We start from the raw sequence: 14,968 nt of genomic DNA, 5'->3' as shown, positions 1-14,968 counted from the left end.
CTCCAGCTTCTGCTGACAATGACTAAAAATAACCTCTTAGGTATCTTGTTCGCTTTTGACTGTTCAAAGACCTTTTAAAATCTATTCTCATTTTATTCTCTAGCCCATGCCAGGAGACCAGCAGGAGAAGGCTCTGGAATTCAAAAGCTGCCCCATCTTGTCCATCCCCCAGACCCCAATCTCTCCCTCTCCACAAACCAACTCACCCTGTTCCCCAGCCACAAACAGCAGCATCTGCAGCATCAAAAGGCCCAAGGCCCAGACAAACGTGGCCCCCATCCTGGATCTGGAACAAAATGGAGAGGGAGGGAGGAGTGAGCCACAGCCCAACCCTCCCAGATATTCAGCATTGCAGGACCAAACTCCCCCACTCTACAGATCAGGAAACCAGGGCTCAGAGAGACCAGTGTGTTATTATAGGTCACAGAAGGAGCTGGCAAAGGGCTGAGCCAGAATTCGAACCCAGGGCCACTTGACCTCAGAATCCAAGCAGTGGCTGGACGCGGTGGATCATGCCTACAGTCCCAGCACTTTGGGAGGCTGAGGTGGAAGGATTGCTTGAGGCCAGAAGCTTGAGACCAGCCTGGGCAACATAGTGAGATCTTACCTCTATTAAAAAAAATTAGCAGCCAGGCATGGTGGCTCACACCTGTAATTCTAGCACTTTGGGAGGCCGAGGAGGGTGGATCACGAGGTCAGGGGTTCGAGACCAGCCTGACCAACATGGTGAAACCCCGTCTCTACTAAAAATACAAAAATTAGCTGGGCGCGGTGGTGGGCGCCTGTAATCCCAGCTACTCAGGAGGATGAGGCAGGAGAATTACTTGAACCCACGAGGCGGAGGTTGCAGTGAGCCAAGATCGCGCCACTGCACTCCAACCTGGGCGACAGAGTGAGACTCCTCTCAAAAAAAAAAAAAAAAATTAGCTGGGCTTGGTGGCGCACACCTGCGGTCCCAGCTACTCAGGAGGCTGAGGTGGGAGGATTGCTTGAGCCCAGGAGTTCAAGGCTGCAGTGAGCTATGATTCCACCACCACACTCCAGCCTGGGTGATGGCGTGAGACTGAAAACAAAACACAACACAACACAGCAACAGAAAACAATCCAAGCAATGAAGTCTGTGGTCAGAAGCCTGGGTGCTGTAGTGAATCAAATCTGGAATTGGCTCACTGTTCCTTTTGAGTGATCTTGGGCAAGTTGCTTACCTTCTCTGTGCCTTACTTTCTTTGTGGGTCAGATGGGGATAACATCAGGTGGTTGAAAGGAATGGATGAGTCAATATATATAAAATGCTTAGAACTGCCTCATGCAGTAAGGGGTACATTTTAGCTGCTGCTATTATTATTACTGACCTTAACACAGCCAAGACGGAAATACCATTTTTCAAGTCAGCCTCCTCCATCAGACTGGTGGCTCCTAGAGGGCAGCAGTCTGTCCCAGTCCTCCCAGCATCCCCAGTCCAGGCAGCAGGCTGGCCTCTAAGCCATCCTTTAATCTGGGTTTGCTGGCTGACACGATTCGCAGCTTCAATTCCAGGATTTGGTTGTCACCAAGATTCTATTCTTGGTTTCTGGGATTTTGGAGGAGCCGCCAACTCCAAGCTGGAGGAAGGGGCTCACCCCTGCCCACCCATCCTCCTCCTGACTTCACACAGCTCAACAAAGATGCTTCTTAGGCCCACAGAGAATCTTCAGTTGTGGGTCCATTTCCCTATAGGGGCTAGGACCCATAGGGATAAAGTGGACAATTATTAAGCGCCTACTGTGAGCAAAGCCCATGCCAGTCGTTGGGACACAGCAGTGCATTTCCTGACTTCACATTCTTCCAGAGACTAGGAATCCTGGGGAGGTGGTCCCTCCCCAAAACCTCCCACTCCTGCGAACCCCGGTCACCAGGGCTCAGGAGGTGGGCGCAGATGGAAAATTAGAACATCATCTGCAAACCCATTCCTTGCTCCCCGCCCCTATAAGAAATTATCCCTGAGGAAGGGGTGTGAACAGAGTCCAGAAGGGGAGGCTGTATGTGACAGCTGTCCCTTTCCCCAGTTCTCCTTCCCAGCTCCCAGAGTCCCCTGCTGGGAGGCCGGCCTGGGACCTGTCCGTGGTGCTGAACTCTCAGGCGGCAACGCAGCGGCAAAGCCCACCTGGTCCTCCCCTGCCTCCTGCTTGCTAACACGATGCCTCAGGGACCAGAGTGGGCTAGAGGTTCGCCTTAGGCTGCACAGCAGGGTAGAGGTCAAGGCCAGACCCTGGACCAGTGCTCCCAACTACCAAACCTCAGCAACCTCTGCCTTCATTTCAGGCTGTTCTCATTTCTTCCCCTTGGAACCCTGAGCAAGTGTGGGGTCCCCTCATGGCTGTTCCAGGCCTGGTCAGGTATTAGAGAGAGACAGGACTCCGGGTTGCACCTGCCCCCAGCAGGGCCTTACGAGGGGACAAGGCCAGATAATTCTCTCTGTTTCTCTCTCTCACACACATACACACACACACACACACACACACCCCATTAAGAGGTCAGACTACATCCAGATAGCCCTGCCTCTAATCTGGGACAAGCTGCTTCAATCTCTTTGTGCCTCAGTTTCCCCACCTGTAAAATGGAGATTATCCAGCAAGTACCGCCTACAGCTACTGTGAGGATGAAATGACCTAAGACTTGCAAAGTCCTAGAAATGTTAAATTTAAAAACAGCTCTTTAGACACAAAGCCTCATGTATACACTAAAAATATACTGAGGTTGCCCAACATGGTGACAGACACAGTTTCAGGTGCACACTCCCCACACACACCCTCCCACTCCCTTCCACTCGCACCCTCACACACCCACACCCTTCTCTTAAAATACCTCCTCCCCAGGGCGGCCAGAGATGAGCATTTACACAGCTGTCTGGGGCCCGTGCCCTCATGAATAATGTACAAGCCTCATGCATATGCAAGCAGGGGCCTGCGGGGTGCTGGAGGAGGGGCAGCTCGGATCCATGTGAATGTGTGTGTGTGTGTGTGTGAGAGTGTGTGTGTGTGTAAGTGTGTGTGTCCCCTCCTTCACTTCACCCCCACCTCAAGTCTCCATTAGCACTGAGTGAAGGTGAGTTTGCCAATGGGCATTTGTGAGTGTTTGTGACTGGGTGTGTGTCCGGGGTGTTGTGTCCTGGCAAGGGTGTGCAGGCGGTTGTGCCATGTGGTGTGTGCATGTTGTGTGTGTGAGCCTGCAGCAGCTCCGTGCACCGGGTGGAGCACATGGGACCTAGTGTGATCTGTGGATGTGTGTGAGTCTGAGCGACCCTCAGCAGAGGGCTGTGCGCACATGTGTGTGTTTCTGACCTGAGAGTCAGGGTGTATTAGTGTGCATGGGTGTGAATGTGGAACTCCGTGGAGGAGAAAGGGAGATGGGCTCAGTCATCATCCCAGGCTTCCCCATGGGGATTTCAACCCCTGCTCAAGCTTTCCCTGTTAGCGCCCCAACTCTGAACACAGACCACGTCCCACACCCCCATGCCCAGGGTGCACACTGCCAACCGCATGGAAACAACCCTTGGCCCCTCCAGATACACAAGCGGGACACACACAGCCACGCACCCCAGACACAGACCCCAGGGAAACACACAGTCACACAGATTCACAGTGACATTAACAAAGAGAGACAATATGGGCACTTACAAGACAGGCGGCGTATCTTCTGCACAAAGACACACACCCACAGTCTCGGGCACCCCCCACATAAACCCCTTGATGAACGGAACAGCATCAGACATAGCTCCTCACTCACACAGCGATGCCAGCCCCTGGCACAAACCGAGATGGATAAATGTGGCCTCGGTGACCGATGGGCACCCCTCATTTTGCCACATGGTGATGTGGCCCTCGGCACAAGTTTTCTGACAAAGACACAACCACAGTCACATCAGACTCACAGGAGACCCTAGAGCCCCTGGGCATACTCCCCCTCCCCGCCTGTCTGGGGCAGACACACACACAAAACCCCCATATCCTTGAGGGGGAACTTTGATTTCAGAATGTCCATCAGCCATCGCGACGGCTGGGTTCTGGGGTCCCACAGTGCACCCACCCCTCCCTGCCTGCCCTGCCCCCACGTCCCCCGCTGGGGCCCAGAGCCAACCCTCTCCCTGGCCTGGCTGTTTCTCATTGATGCTGCCTGAGAGGAACAAAGCCCCGCGCGTAGGGATGGGGGTCGCTCCTGCCCAGACAGGGCCTGGGGTCCCAGCCCCTTACTTCCCAGCCCCTGTGCCCCCAAACCAAGCCAGGGCTTCCACATGTGTCCATATGGACAGGTGGAACTAAAGGGGGTGGGGGTAGGGGTCTGTGTCATGCTGTAAGGACGTGGGAGGCTGTGAAGGTGCTGGGGGACAGCCCCCGCTCTGAGCTGGTATCCCTCACAGGTCCTGGGGATCCATAGCTGGGGGGTCTAGGGGACCCCCACCCAACATTCACCTGGGACACCCAGTGTGTTCCCTGGGATAAGGGACAACACCTCAACCCAAGGTCTAAGGGAATAACGGGGAACCACGTTGGGATGGGGACCCCCAGGACCTCCTCCCTGAGTCAGAACGTGGTGACCGGACCTGACCCAAAAGGACAGGGAGACGGCAGGGCGCCCCTTCCCCATGGCTGTTCGCTCTCAGCGCAGATACCCTTTCATTGGGCACAGGGTGATCTGGGGGCCCCCTCCCCACCGCATTCCGGCCCGGAATCCTCCATTCATCCGCAAATTGGGAATCCCCACTTAAAATCCTGGGGTGTCTCGGCTGAGATACGGGGGTGCCCTGTTCCAGAGTCCCCCATTCGGCATCTGGGTGTCCTCTTCTCTCCAAACTCGGGGGGCCCCTCCCCTAGCCCTGTTTCCCATTGCTCCCTCCCCAACCCTGAGACCCACCCTCAGCCAGGCCCCCTCCCCACCGGGGGGTTGACTCCGGATTCCGCGGACAACCTTCCTCCCCAAATGTGTGTCCACCTGACATTCCCAAGCCCCCTCCCAGTTTGCGCTCCCTCCTCAACCCGGGGTTCCCCTCCCCCGCTTCAGCCCCCTCCCCATTCTGGGGGCTTCTCCCTGGTCTCAGGTCCTCTCCCTAATCCCGAGCTCTGTCTCTAATCCCGAAGTCTTCTCCCCCAACACGGCCCCCTCACGGATCCCCCACCTGGCTCCTAGCTCGGACGCATCCCGGGGCGGCCGCCCGGCACAAAGGACGCTGCGCTCCGGCTCAGCAAGCTCCGCGCCGGGTCCAGCCCCTGCGCCCTGCGCTCCGCTCGCCCCAGCGCCGCCTCAGCGCTTATAAAGGGGCCGCGAGGGCTCTCTGCGCATGCGCCCCCGCCAGCCAGAGGCCTCTGGCTGCGCGAGGGAGGGGGCTCCCCTGCCTAAAATCCCCACCCCGCTCATTTTTTGGACACTCACCGCACCCAAGAGAAGACGGCACCGACTCTCCTCCCATTCTCTTTGCCCCAGGAACCGCGTTAAAAGTCCCCATTATGCCCCAGGATGAGGCCGTCCCATTTTACAGGTGGGGAAACTGAGCCCCAAGGAGGCAAAGTCGCTTCCCAAGGTCGCGCACAGAGGCAGAGCTGGGATTTAAACCTCGCCCTGCCTGATTCTCCAGGACTCACGTTCAAAGCAGTTTTGGCTACAATTACTGGTTTACCCCATTTACAGAGAGGAAACTGAGGCACGGACGAGACGGGGAGACTCCTCGTTCACACAGCTGGTAAGAGGCACGCAGGGTGGAAGCCCAGGTGTGTGACACTCCCGAGCTGTTTCCAGCAACTACACCCAGATTGTATCATTCATTCATTCACCTTTGTCTGATCAGCATTTATGGAGCACAAGCTATGGACTGGGTACTGCTGTTGACACACGAAGAATTTTGCTTTACGCAGAGGCATAGGCATGTCCCTGCCATAAGACATGAGACCCCAATCTTTTTTTTTTTTTTTTTTAGACGGAGTCTCACTCTGTCACCCAGGCTGGAGTACAGTGGCACGATCTTGGCTCACTGCAACCTCCACCTCCCAGGTTAAAGCGATTCTCCTGCCTCAGCCTCCCAAATAGCTGGGATTACAGGCACCTGCCACCACACCCAGCTAATTTTTGTATTTTTAGTAGAGATGTCGTTTCACTATGTCAGCCAGGCTGGTCTCGAACTCCTGACCTCAAATGATCTGCCTGCCTCAGCGTCCCAAAATGCTGGGATTACAGGCATGAGCCACCACACCCAGCCTGGAGACCCCAATCTTTAAAGCCTAGATCCAAGGCTGGGTGAGGTGGCTCACGCCTGTAATCCCAGCACTTTGGGAGGCCGAGGTGGGTGGATCCCCTGAGCTCAGGAGTTTGACACCCGCCTGGGCAACATGGCGAAAACCCTTCTCTACAAAACAAAAAAAAAACAAACAAAAAAAACCCACAAAAATTAGCTGGACAGGGTGACCTGCACCTGTAGTCCCAGGTACTTGGGAGCCTGAAGCAGGAGGATCCCCTGAGCCCGGGAGGTCGAGGCTGCAATGAACTGTGCTCAAGCCACTGCACTCCAGCCTGGGTGACAGAGCAATACCCCATCTATAAAATAAATAAATAAAGCCTAGATTCATACAATGGAATATTAGCCATAAAAAGGAATGAAGCACTGATCAATGCTACAATATGGGTGAACCTTGAAAACATGATGCTGAGTGAAAGCAGACAGACACAAAAGGCCAAATAGTGTATGGCTCCATTTATAGAAATGTCCAGGTAGCATTGGGTGTGGTGGCTCACACCTGTGATCCCAGCACTTTGGGAGGCTATGGTGGGAGGCTCCCTTGAGGCCAGGAGTTCGAGACTAGCCTAGGCAACAAAGTGAGACCCCTTTGTCTCCACACACACACACACACAAAAGTCCGGGCATGGTGGTGTGTGCCTGTAGTCCCAGCTACACAGGAGGCTGAGGCAGGAAGATCTCTTGAGCCTAGGAGGTTGAGCCTGCAGTGAGGCATATTTGCACTACTGCACTCCAGACTGAGCAACAAGACTCTGTCTCAAAAAAAGAAAAAAAAAAAAAGGAAAGAAAAGAAAAGAAATTCTCAGATCAGGCAAATCCACAGAGGCAGGAGGCAGATTAGTGGATGTTGGGGCTGGGGGAGGGGAAATGGGGAGTGACTGCTGATGAGGACCAGGTCTTCTTTTAGGGTGACGAAAATATTCTGGACCTAGACAGAGGTGACGGTTGCACAATAACGTGAATGTACTTAACGCCATTGAATTGTACACTTTATTTTACTTATTTATTTATTCTTTAGTCTCACTCTGTTGCCCAGGCTGGAGTGCAGTGGTGCAATCTAGGCTCACTGCAACCTCTGCCCCCATGGTTCAAGCGATTCTCCTGTCTCAGCCTCCCGAGTAGCTGGGATTACAGGTGCCCACCACCATGCCTGACTAATTTTTGTATTTTTAGTGGAGATGGAGTTTCACCATGTTGGCCAGGCTGGTCTCGAACTCCTGACCTAAAACGATCTGTCCTCCTTGGTCTCCCAAAGTGCTGGGATTACAGGTGTGAGCCACCGCACATGGCCTTGAATTACACATTTTAAGATGGTGAGTTTTATATTATGTGTATTTGACCACCATTAAAAATACGGTAATGAGGGCTGGGCTCGGTGGCTCACACCTGTAATTCCAGCACTTTGGGAGGCCAAGGCAGGTGGATCACCTGAGGTCAGGAGTTTAAGACCAGCCTGGCCAACATGGTGAAACCCTTTCCCTATTAAAAATACAAAAATTAGCCAGGCATGTTGGCAGACACCTGTAATCCCAGCTGCTCAGGAGGCTGAGGCAGGAGAATCGCTTGAACCCAGGAGGCGGAGGTTGCAGTGAGCTGAGATCGAACCACTGCACTCCAGCCTGGCAACAGAGTGAGACTCTGTCAAAAAAAAAAAAAAAAAAAAAAAAAAGCCCGGGTGCAGTGGCTCACGCCTGTAATCCCAGCACTTTAGGAGGCCGAAGCGGGTGGATCACGAGGTCAGGAGTTCGAGACCAGCCTGGCCAACGTAGTGAAACCCCATCTCTACTAAAAATACAAAAATTAGCTGGGCGTGGTGACACATGGCTGTAGTCCCAGCTACTCGGGAGGCTGAGGCTGGAGAATCACTTTAACTCAGGAGGCGCAGGTTGCAGTGAGCCGAGACCATGCCATTGCACTCCAGCCTGGGTGACAGAGTGAGACTCTGTCTCAAAAAAAAAAAAAAAAAAAAGCCATGAGGAGGGAAATGTGCCCCAGAGAGGGCAGCCTTTGCCCCTGCCTTTCTTCCTATGGTCGTGGTGTTTCTGTGCTGAGAATGGGCTTGTAGCGCTCCACCCTGGGTCCTATATCTGTGAGTGTGTGTTTGAGCATCTCTGAGGGTGGGTGTCCATCTGGTAGGAGGATAGACAAATGAGGGACAAGATAGCTTCCACAAGATTATCAAAGAAAGGAGGCCTTAGCCAGGTGCCGTGGCTCACACCCGTAATCCCAGCACTTTGGGAGGCCAAGGCGGACAGATCATTTGAGGTCAGGAGTTCGAGACCAGCCTAGCCAACATGGTGAAACCCCATCTCTAATAAAAATACAAAATTAGGGTGTGGTGGCGGACGCCTGTAATCCCATCTACTCGGGAGGCTGAGGCAGGAGAATCGCTTGAACCCTGGAGGCGCAAGTTGCAGTGACCCTAAATCGGGCCACTGCATTCCAGCCTGGGCAACAGAGTGAGACTCTATCTCAAAAAAAGAAAAAAGAAGAAGAAAGGAGGCCAAGCACCGTGGCTCATGCCTGTAATCCCAACACTTTGGGAGGCTGAAGCAGGCAGATCACCTAAGGTAAGGAGTTTGAGACCAGACCAGACCAGCCAACATGGTGAAACCCTGTCTCTACTAAAAATACATAAATTAGCCAGGCATGGTGGTGTGCACCTATAATTTCAGATACTCGGGAGGCTGAGGCAGGAGAATCGCTTGAACCTGGGAGGCAGAAGGTGCAGTGAACCAAGACTGTGCCACTGCACTCCAGCCTGGGTGTCAGAGCAAGATTCCATCTCAAAAAAAAAAAAAAATTATCAAAGAAAGGGTAGGAATGAATGAGGGATAAGGGGGGACCCCAGGTAAGCAAGGGGTAGCCCTGGGGTCCAAGATGATACAGCGGGAAGCTGCACTGACTGTTTGACTCTGTGTCACAGAGGACAGATGGAGGTCAAGGATCCCAGCTGATGTGAGTGTCTGCAGGTGACAGCTGTGTCAGCAGCACCCAAACAGCACACAATGACTAGTAGGTGAGGCTGGAGCTTGCTGGGGGGTTGGCTGTGGCTCACACTGGGGAAGATGCTGAGAACAGCTGCATGACGTGCGTGAGAACCGAGTAGCTCAGCCTCCACAAGTCTGGGGTTCAAACCCCCTCCCTGCCATTCGTAACGATGTGACTCTGAGTGAGCCATCTCATCTTTCTGTGTCTCAGTTTCGCCATCTGAAATGGCGATAGGCTAGGTGCTGGCGGCTCACGCCTGTAATCCCAGCACTTTAGGAGTCAGAGGCAGGAGGATCACTTGAGCCCAGGAGTTCAAGACCAGCCTGAGCAACACAGTGAGACCTCCATCTCTACAAAAAATAACTTAAAAGTTAGCAGGACATGGTGGCACACATCTGTGGTCCCAGCTACTCGGGAGGCTGAGGGGGAAGGATCGCTGGAGCCCAGGAGATTAAAGCTGCAGTGAGTCAAGATTGCATCACTGTACTCTGGTCTGGGTGACACAGTGAGACCCTATTTCAAAAATGAATAAAATAAAATGGGGGGAGGGTGGGCGCAGTGGCTCAAGGCTGTAATCCCAGCACTTTGGGAGGCCAAGGCAGGTGGATCATGAGGTCAGAATTTGAGACCAGCCTGGCCAACATGGTGAAACCCCGTCTCTACTAAAATTCAAAATTAGCTGGGTGGGGTGGTGCGCACCTGTAATACCAGCTACTCAGGAGGCTGAGGTAGGACAATCGCTTGAACCCAGGAGACTGAGATTGCAGTGAGCCAAGATCGCACCACTGCACTCCAGCCTGGGTGACTGAGTGAGACTCCATCTTGGGAAAAAAATTACATAAATAAATAAATAAATAAATAAATAAATAAATAAAATGGGGGATAATTAACGTCCCTACGTTACCGGTTACTCAGAGAATGAAATGGGAAGTAAACACACAGGTGGGGACTGCTGTTTATTTTACAGGTACTGGGGAAACCGAGGCTTAGGGAGCTAGGATCACCTCCCCAAGGATGTACAGAGCGAGTAGAGACCAGGTGGGAGCCGAGGTCTGTGGGCGCAGAGCTAAGCCCCAACCCCACCTATCCTCATCCCTCTGCTTCCCCCGCTTCTCCACCCTCCCCACCCCTTGCCCCCACCCCCCGGCCCCTCGCTGGTGCCAGGGCTGAGCTTAGAGGGGCTGGCCTGGGGCCCAGGGGCGGGCTGTTGCCGGGGGCTTGAATGAGGCAACCTTGCCTGGGAATCTACTGGGCTCAAAGAGCTATTTATAGGCCTGAGCTGGGATTGGGCACCCCTCCCCAGCCCTGAGTGTCTTTTCTGTCCCCCCCACTCCACTGGGGCCCTGGGCCAGGGGCTGCTGCCAGTGGGGGAGGGGTGGGGGATGGGACTGGCAGACCAGAGCAGAGGTGGGGAGGGAGGCTCTACCCTCCAAGAGAGCTGGGTCTCAGGAGTGGACAGTGCCTCCAAAGTGCCTCTGAACGTGCCCAAGGTGACACATGGGTAAGTCACACACAATGCCACCAACAACCACTGACACACACAGTCACACCCCAGCCACACCCCAGCCACACTAACAGCACAGGTGGCTCACATGCAACCTCACCTGGCCACACACAGGTCTCACCCACCACGCATGACCAAACCTGACCATACACAATGACACCCAGCCATACACAATCATACCTGGTCATGCACAAACACACCCAGCCATACACAACCACACCCAGCCATACACACCACACCCAGCCATGCACAACCACACCCAGCCATACACAACCACACCCAGCCAATGACAACCACATCCAGCCATACACAACCACACCCAGCCATGCACAACCACACCCAGCCATGCACAACCACACCCAGCCACGCACGGCCACAACGGGCCACACCCAATCACATATCACATACACAACCAAGCTGGTCAGGCCACACACAACCATACCTGGCCTAGGCCACACACAAGTCACACTTGCTCCACAACCATAGGTGAAGCTATGAGCTGGGCTGCACCAGTGTCCCTCCACATGCAAACACACCCACTGCTGCTCACACCCACAACACCTTCACCTTCCTGCCAGCAGCAGAGAGCCCACGTTGGCCCCACATTGCTCACACCCAACCAGGTTTCTAGTCACAGACACACCCACAGGTAGTGAGCACACAACCATGTTCACACCAACATCACCAATGCCACCAACCCCGAGATCTGTAGCCCTCCCAGCCACTGTTACAACTGGCCACACACACGCAGCTCCTGGTGCTCCCATACATGCCCACCTGAATCCTTTCACACCCAGACACCCCTCCCACTGTCACCTCCAGTGGGACCCAGGCTTGCACTGCACCAGGACTCATAACCCCAGCTGCTACTGTGTGAATATCTGTCTCCTCGGAGAGGGGTCCTGATGGGCTCCGGTAGATAAATCAGACCCAGACCTGCCGGATGGGGGTCTCCAGGCTCAGGGAATCCCATCAAACCCTCCTTTGCAGATGCCCCAGGCTAAGACCTTAGGGAAAAGATTACATCCATCTCCCAGTGGGGAAACTGAGGCTTGAAGCTATCTCAGGGCCATTTCCTGCCTTATTCCAGGATGATGAAATCATGGACAGAAGGGCCTGTTTTCTGCACGGGTGGGGCTGCCTCCCCAGACACCACCAAGGCAGAGAGTCCCCACTGACCCAAACTTGCAGCAAGTCCCTGACTCTCTGTAAACCTCCAATTTCTCCCCAGAAAAATGCTGAACCTGAGCCCAGTTAGGGGAACTCCAGAGTGAGACTGGGGTTTGCATCCCAGTTCCCCTTGGTGATCTTGGCCAAATGACTTTGCTTTTCTGTGCCTCAGTTTCCCCAAGTGAACCACAGGAGCTGCTTTTGGACCTTCTAGAGCCCTCCCTGCCCCATTCCCTGGGGTGGGGGTGGGAGCTCTTAGTCTTTCCTCACTCAAGCGAATGAATGGACCACTTTTGGCTGCCCTGCTGGGAGCCTGGAGCTGCTAATTCCCTGGAGAAACAGGAGGCTCTTTCATGCCCAGGCGCCAGTGGGGTGAGGAGGTGGGAAGAGGGTATGGAGCTGGCTGGCCTCATACCCGTGGGCAAGGAGGCCGCATGCCAAAGCCAGGAGTGGTGTGGAGAGCCCTGGAGCCATGCATATCCTCACTGGGGGAACTTGGCTAAGTTGATGTGTCCTCAGCTATAAAATGGGAATGACAGGGACCAGCCACAGCAGGTTTAACAAGCCAATGGGTGGTGACGAAACGTGGCTTCAAGTCAGACACACAGTGGACTCTCAGTGAAAGTCAGCTACTGTTGCTATGTGTCAACCTGAAGAACCCACAGAGTCCTCCAACAGTCCCGTTAATAGAATTCCCCCCATTTCACAGACGAGAAAACTGAGGCTCAGAGAAGTCAAGGTGCTTTTCTAAGGTCACACAGCCAATGAGTGGTCCAGCCAGGATTTGAACCAGATCTGGGTTCTCCGGTGTCCCTGCTCTTTCTAACTTCCTTCCGGGGGTGAGGTTGGGGGCACGGTTTCCTGTCACCTCCAGCCCCAGCCCTGAGACCAGCAAAGTTGGGTCTGGATGGCACCAGACTCTGTCTAAATGCGGAAAGCCCTGGCAGGCAGGGGCTGAAGAGGCAGGCCTTCTGCTGGTGACCCAGTTTCCCCGCCAGCCCCCCGCCCCCTGCCGCCTGGGGTGGGTTTGAGCAGAGACTAGTAGGATGCCGGGAGGACCATTCCTCCAGCCCTTGAAGAAAGGGGCTGGCTGCCAGACCATTCAGCTAAAGCCAGGAACAACAGCCTCTTGCCAGTGGCTGCTCTGTCTTGGAACCCTCCATTCATGCAGAACGGATGGTGTCCTGCCCTTTCTCCAACACCTTCCGTGACTGCTCCGGGCCCAGCAGGATGTGGCTCCTCATATTTTATTCAAATTCATGGTCTTTCACCCAACTAGGCCTTTGCTTATGCTAAGCTCCCTGCCTGGGACACCCTCCCCACTCCAGATTTTCTCACCCTTGTGAATTCCTGGCGCCTGACCCCCTATTAAGGTGCAGTTCTAACATCCCCTCTCCCAGGAAGCCCTTCCTCCAGGTAGAGCCCCTGCTGCTCCAGCCCCATCTCTTCCTTGGGGCTAGGAGTGTCTATGTCTACCTCTGTCTTGCCCAGATCGGGGGCTCCTCTGGGACAGGCCTGGAGCTGAGGCCTCTTGCTGTCCCCAGCATCATCCAACAGAAGGCTGGACATGAGAGTGTGACAGTAGAGCTTGCAGGAGATGTCTAGTGAATCAGTCAACCAAATCTTCAGCTTGGTATCTGAGGCTTTATGTTTGGCAAACTCCTGTTTATGCTTCAAAACCCACCTTACAGCCTGGGTGTGGTGGCTCACATCTGTAATCCCAGCACTTTGGGAGGCCAAGGTGGGCAGATCACGAGGTCAGGAGTTCAAGACCAGCCTGGCCAAGACAGTGAAACCCCGCCTCTACTAAAAATACAAAAATTAACCAGGCATAGTGGTGCGCACCTGTAGTCACAGCTACTCAGGAGGCTGAGGCAGGGGAATCACTTGAACCTGGGAGGCAGAGGTTGCAGTGAGCTGAGATCACACCACTGCACTCCAGCCTGGGCAACAAAGAGAGACTCCGTCTCGAAACAAAACAGAAACAACAAAAAAACACCCGACCTCGCATGCTCCCTCCTCCAAAAAGCCTTCCTTGATGTCCCAGCAGCATTTTCTGGGAAAGACAAACTTGGAGACCAGGGCTCCTCTGTCCCAACAAGAACAAAAGGGGTTGATGAGGACTTCAGATACTCCCAGCAAAGTGGCCTTTTCCACAACTCTGCCTTTGGCCTCCGGGAGGCAGTGAAGTTCAGGGATTCCCAGGCTGCATTTAGTGGTTAGGGTAGAGTAGGTTAGAGTAGGTTAGGGTAGCCGTTAGGGTAGAGTAGCTTAGAGTAGGAAGAAAGACATTGTCATAGGAAGTCTCTCTGGCCGGGCGCGGTGGCTTACGCCTGTAATCCCAGCACTTTGGGAGGCTGAGGTGGGCGGATCGCTTGAGCCCAGGAGTTCGAGACCAATCTGGGCAACATGGCGAAACCTCATCTCTACCAAAAAACAAACAAACAAACAAAATAGCCTGCCGTGGTGGCGCGCGCCTGCTAGTTCCAACTATTCGGGAAGCTGAGGTAGGACTGCTGGAGCCTGGGAGGCAGAAGTCGCAGAGAGCCGCGATCGCACCACTGTACTCCAGCCTGGGCGACAGTGAGACCCCGCCTCAAAAAAAAAAAAAAAAAAAAAAAAAGGCCAGGCGCGGTGACTCAAGCCTGTAATCCCAGCACTTTGGGAGGCCAAGGCGGGTGGATCACGAGGTCAGGAGATCAAGACCATCGTGGCTAACACGGTGAAACCCCGTCTCTACTAAATATACGAAAAATTAGCCGGGCGTGGTGGCGGGCGCCTGTATTCCCAGCTACTTGGGAGGCTGAGGCAGGAGAACGGCGTGAACCCAGGGGGCGGAGCTTGCAGTGAGCGGAGATCGCGCCACTGCACTCCAGCCCGGGCGACAGAGCGAGACTCCATCTCAAAAAAAAAAAAAAGGAAGTCTCTCGGATTCCAAAATCAGTCAAAATCAGTGCTCTACACCTTCGGGCGCCGAGGGACAGCTCCCCGTGCGCGCAGCCAGCCTTTTCCCTACAGCTTCATGGGAACCAAGGTAAATT

At 54.1% G+C, this 14,968-nt stretch overlaps 1 protein-coding gene across 2 annotated transcripts in view; it reads right to left on the bottom strand.

Moving 5' to 3' along the window:
- Nucleotides 1–5,271, bottom strand: part of NCAN (neurocan) — a 40,431-nt gene extending 35,160 nt beyond the window's left edge. The window contains exons 1-3 of one of the 2 annotated variants that reach the window (XM_054538763.2): nucleotides 5,153–5,222; nucleotides 1,353–1,719; nucleotides 207–286 (exon numbers count right to left, since the gene is read on the bottom strand). In XM_054538763.2, coding sequence (XP_054394738.2) covers nucleotides 207–286; nucleotides 1,353–1,402 — 130 coding nt within the window. In that variant the 5' untranslated portion in view covers nucleotides 1,403–1,719; nucleotides 5,153–5,222. Of the gene's footprint in view, nucleotides 1–206; nucleotides 287–1,352; nucleotides 1,720–5,152 lie in introns of both variants that reach the window. The other variant, XM_024237134.3, reaches the window with a different exon arrangement.
- Nucleotides 5,272–14,968: the final 9,697 nt, after the last annotated feature.

The sequence above is a fragment of the Pongo abelii genome, chromosome 20 (genome assembly GCF_028885655.2).
Source record: "Pongo abelii isolate AG06213 chromosome 20, NHGRI_mPonAbe1-v2.0_pri, whole genome shotgun sequence".
Lineage (NCBI taxonomy): Eukaryota > Metazoa > Chordata > Mammalia > Primates > Hominidae > Pongo > Pongo abelii.
The sequence above is the reverse complement of the archived record's forward strand: the minus strand, read 5'-3'. Positions and strand labels throughout refer to the sequence as shown.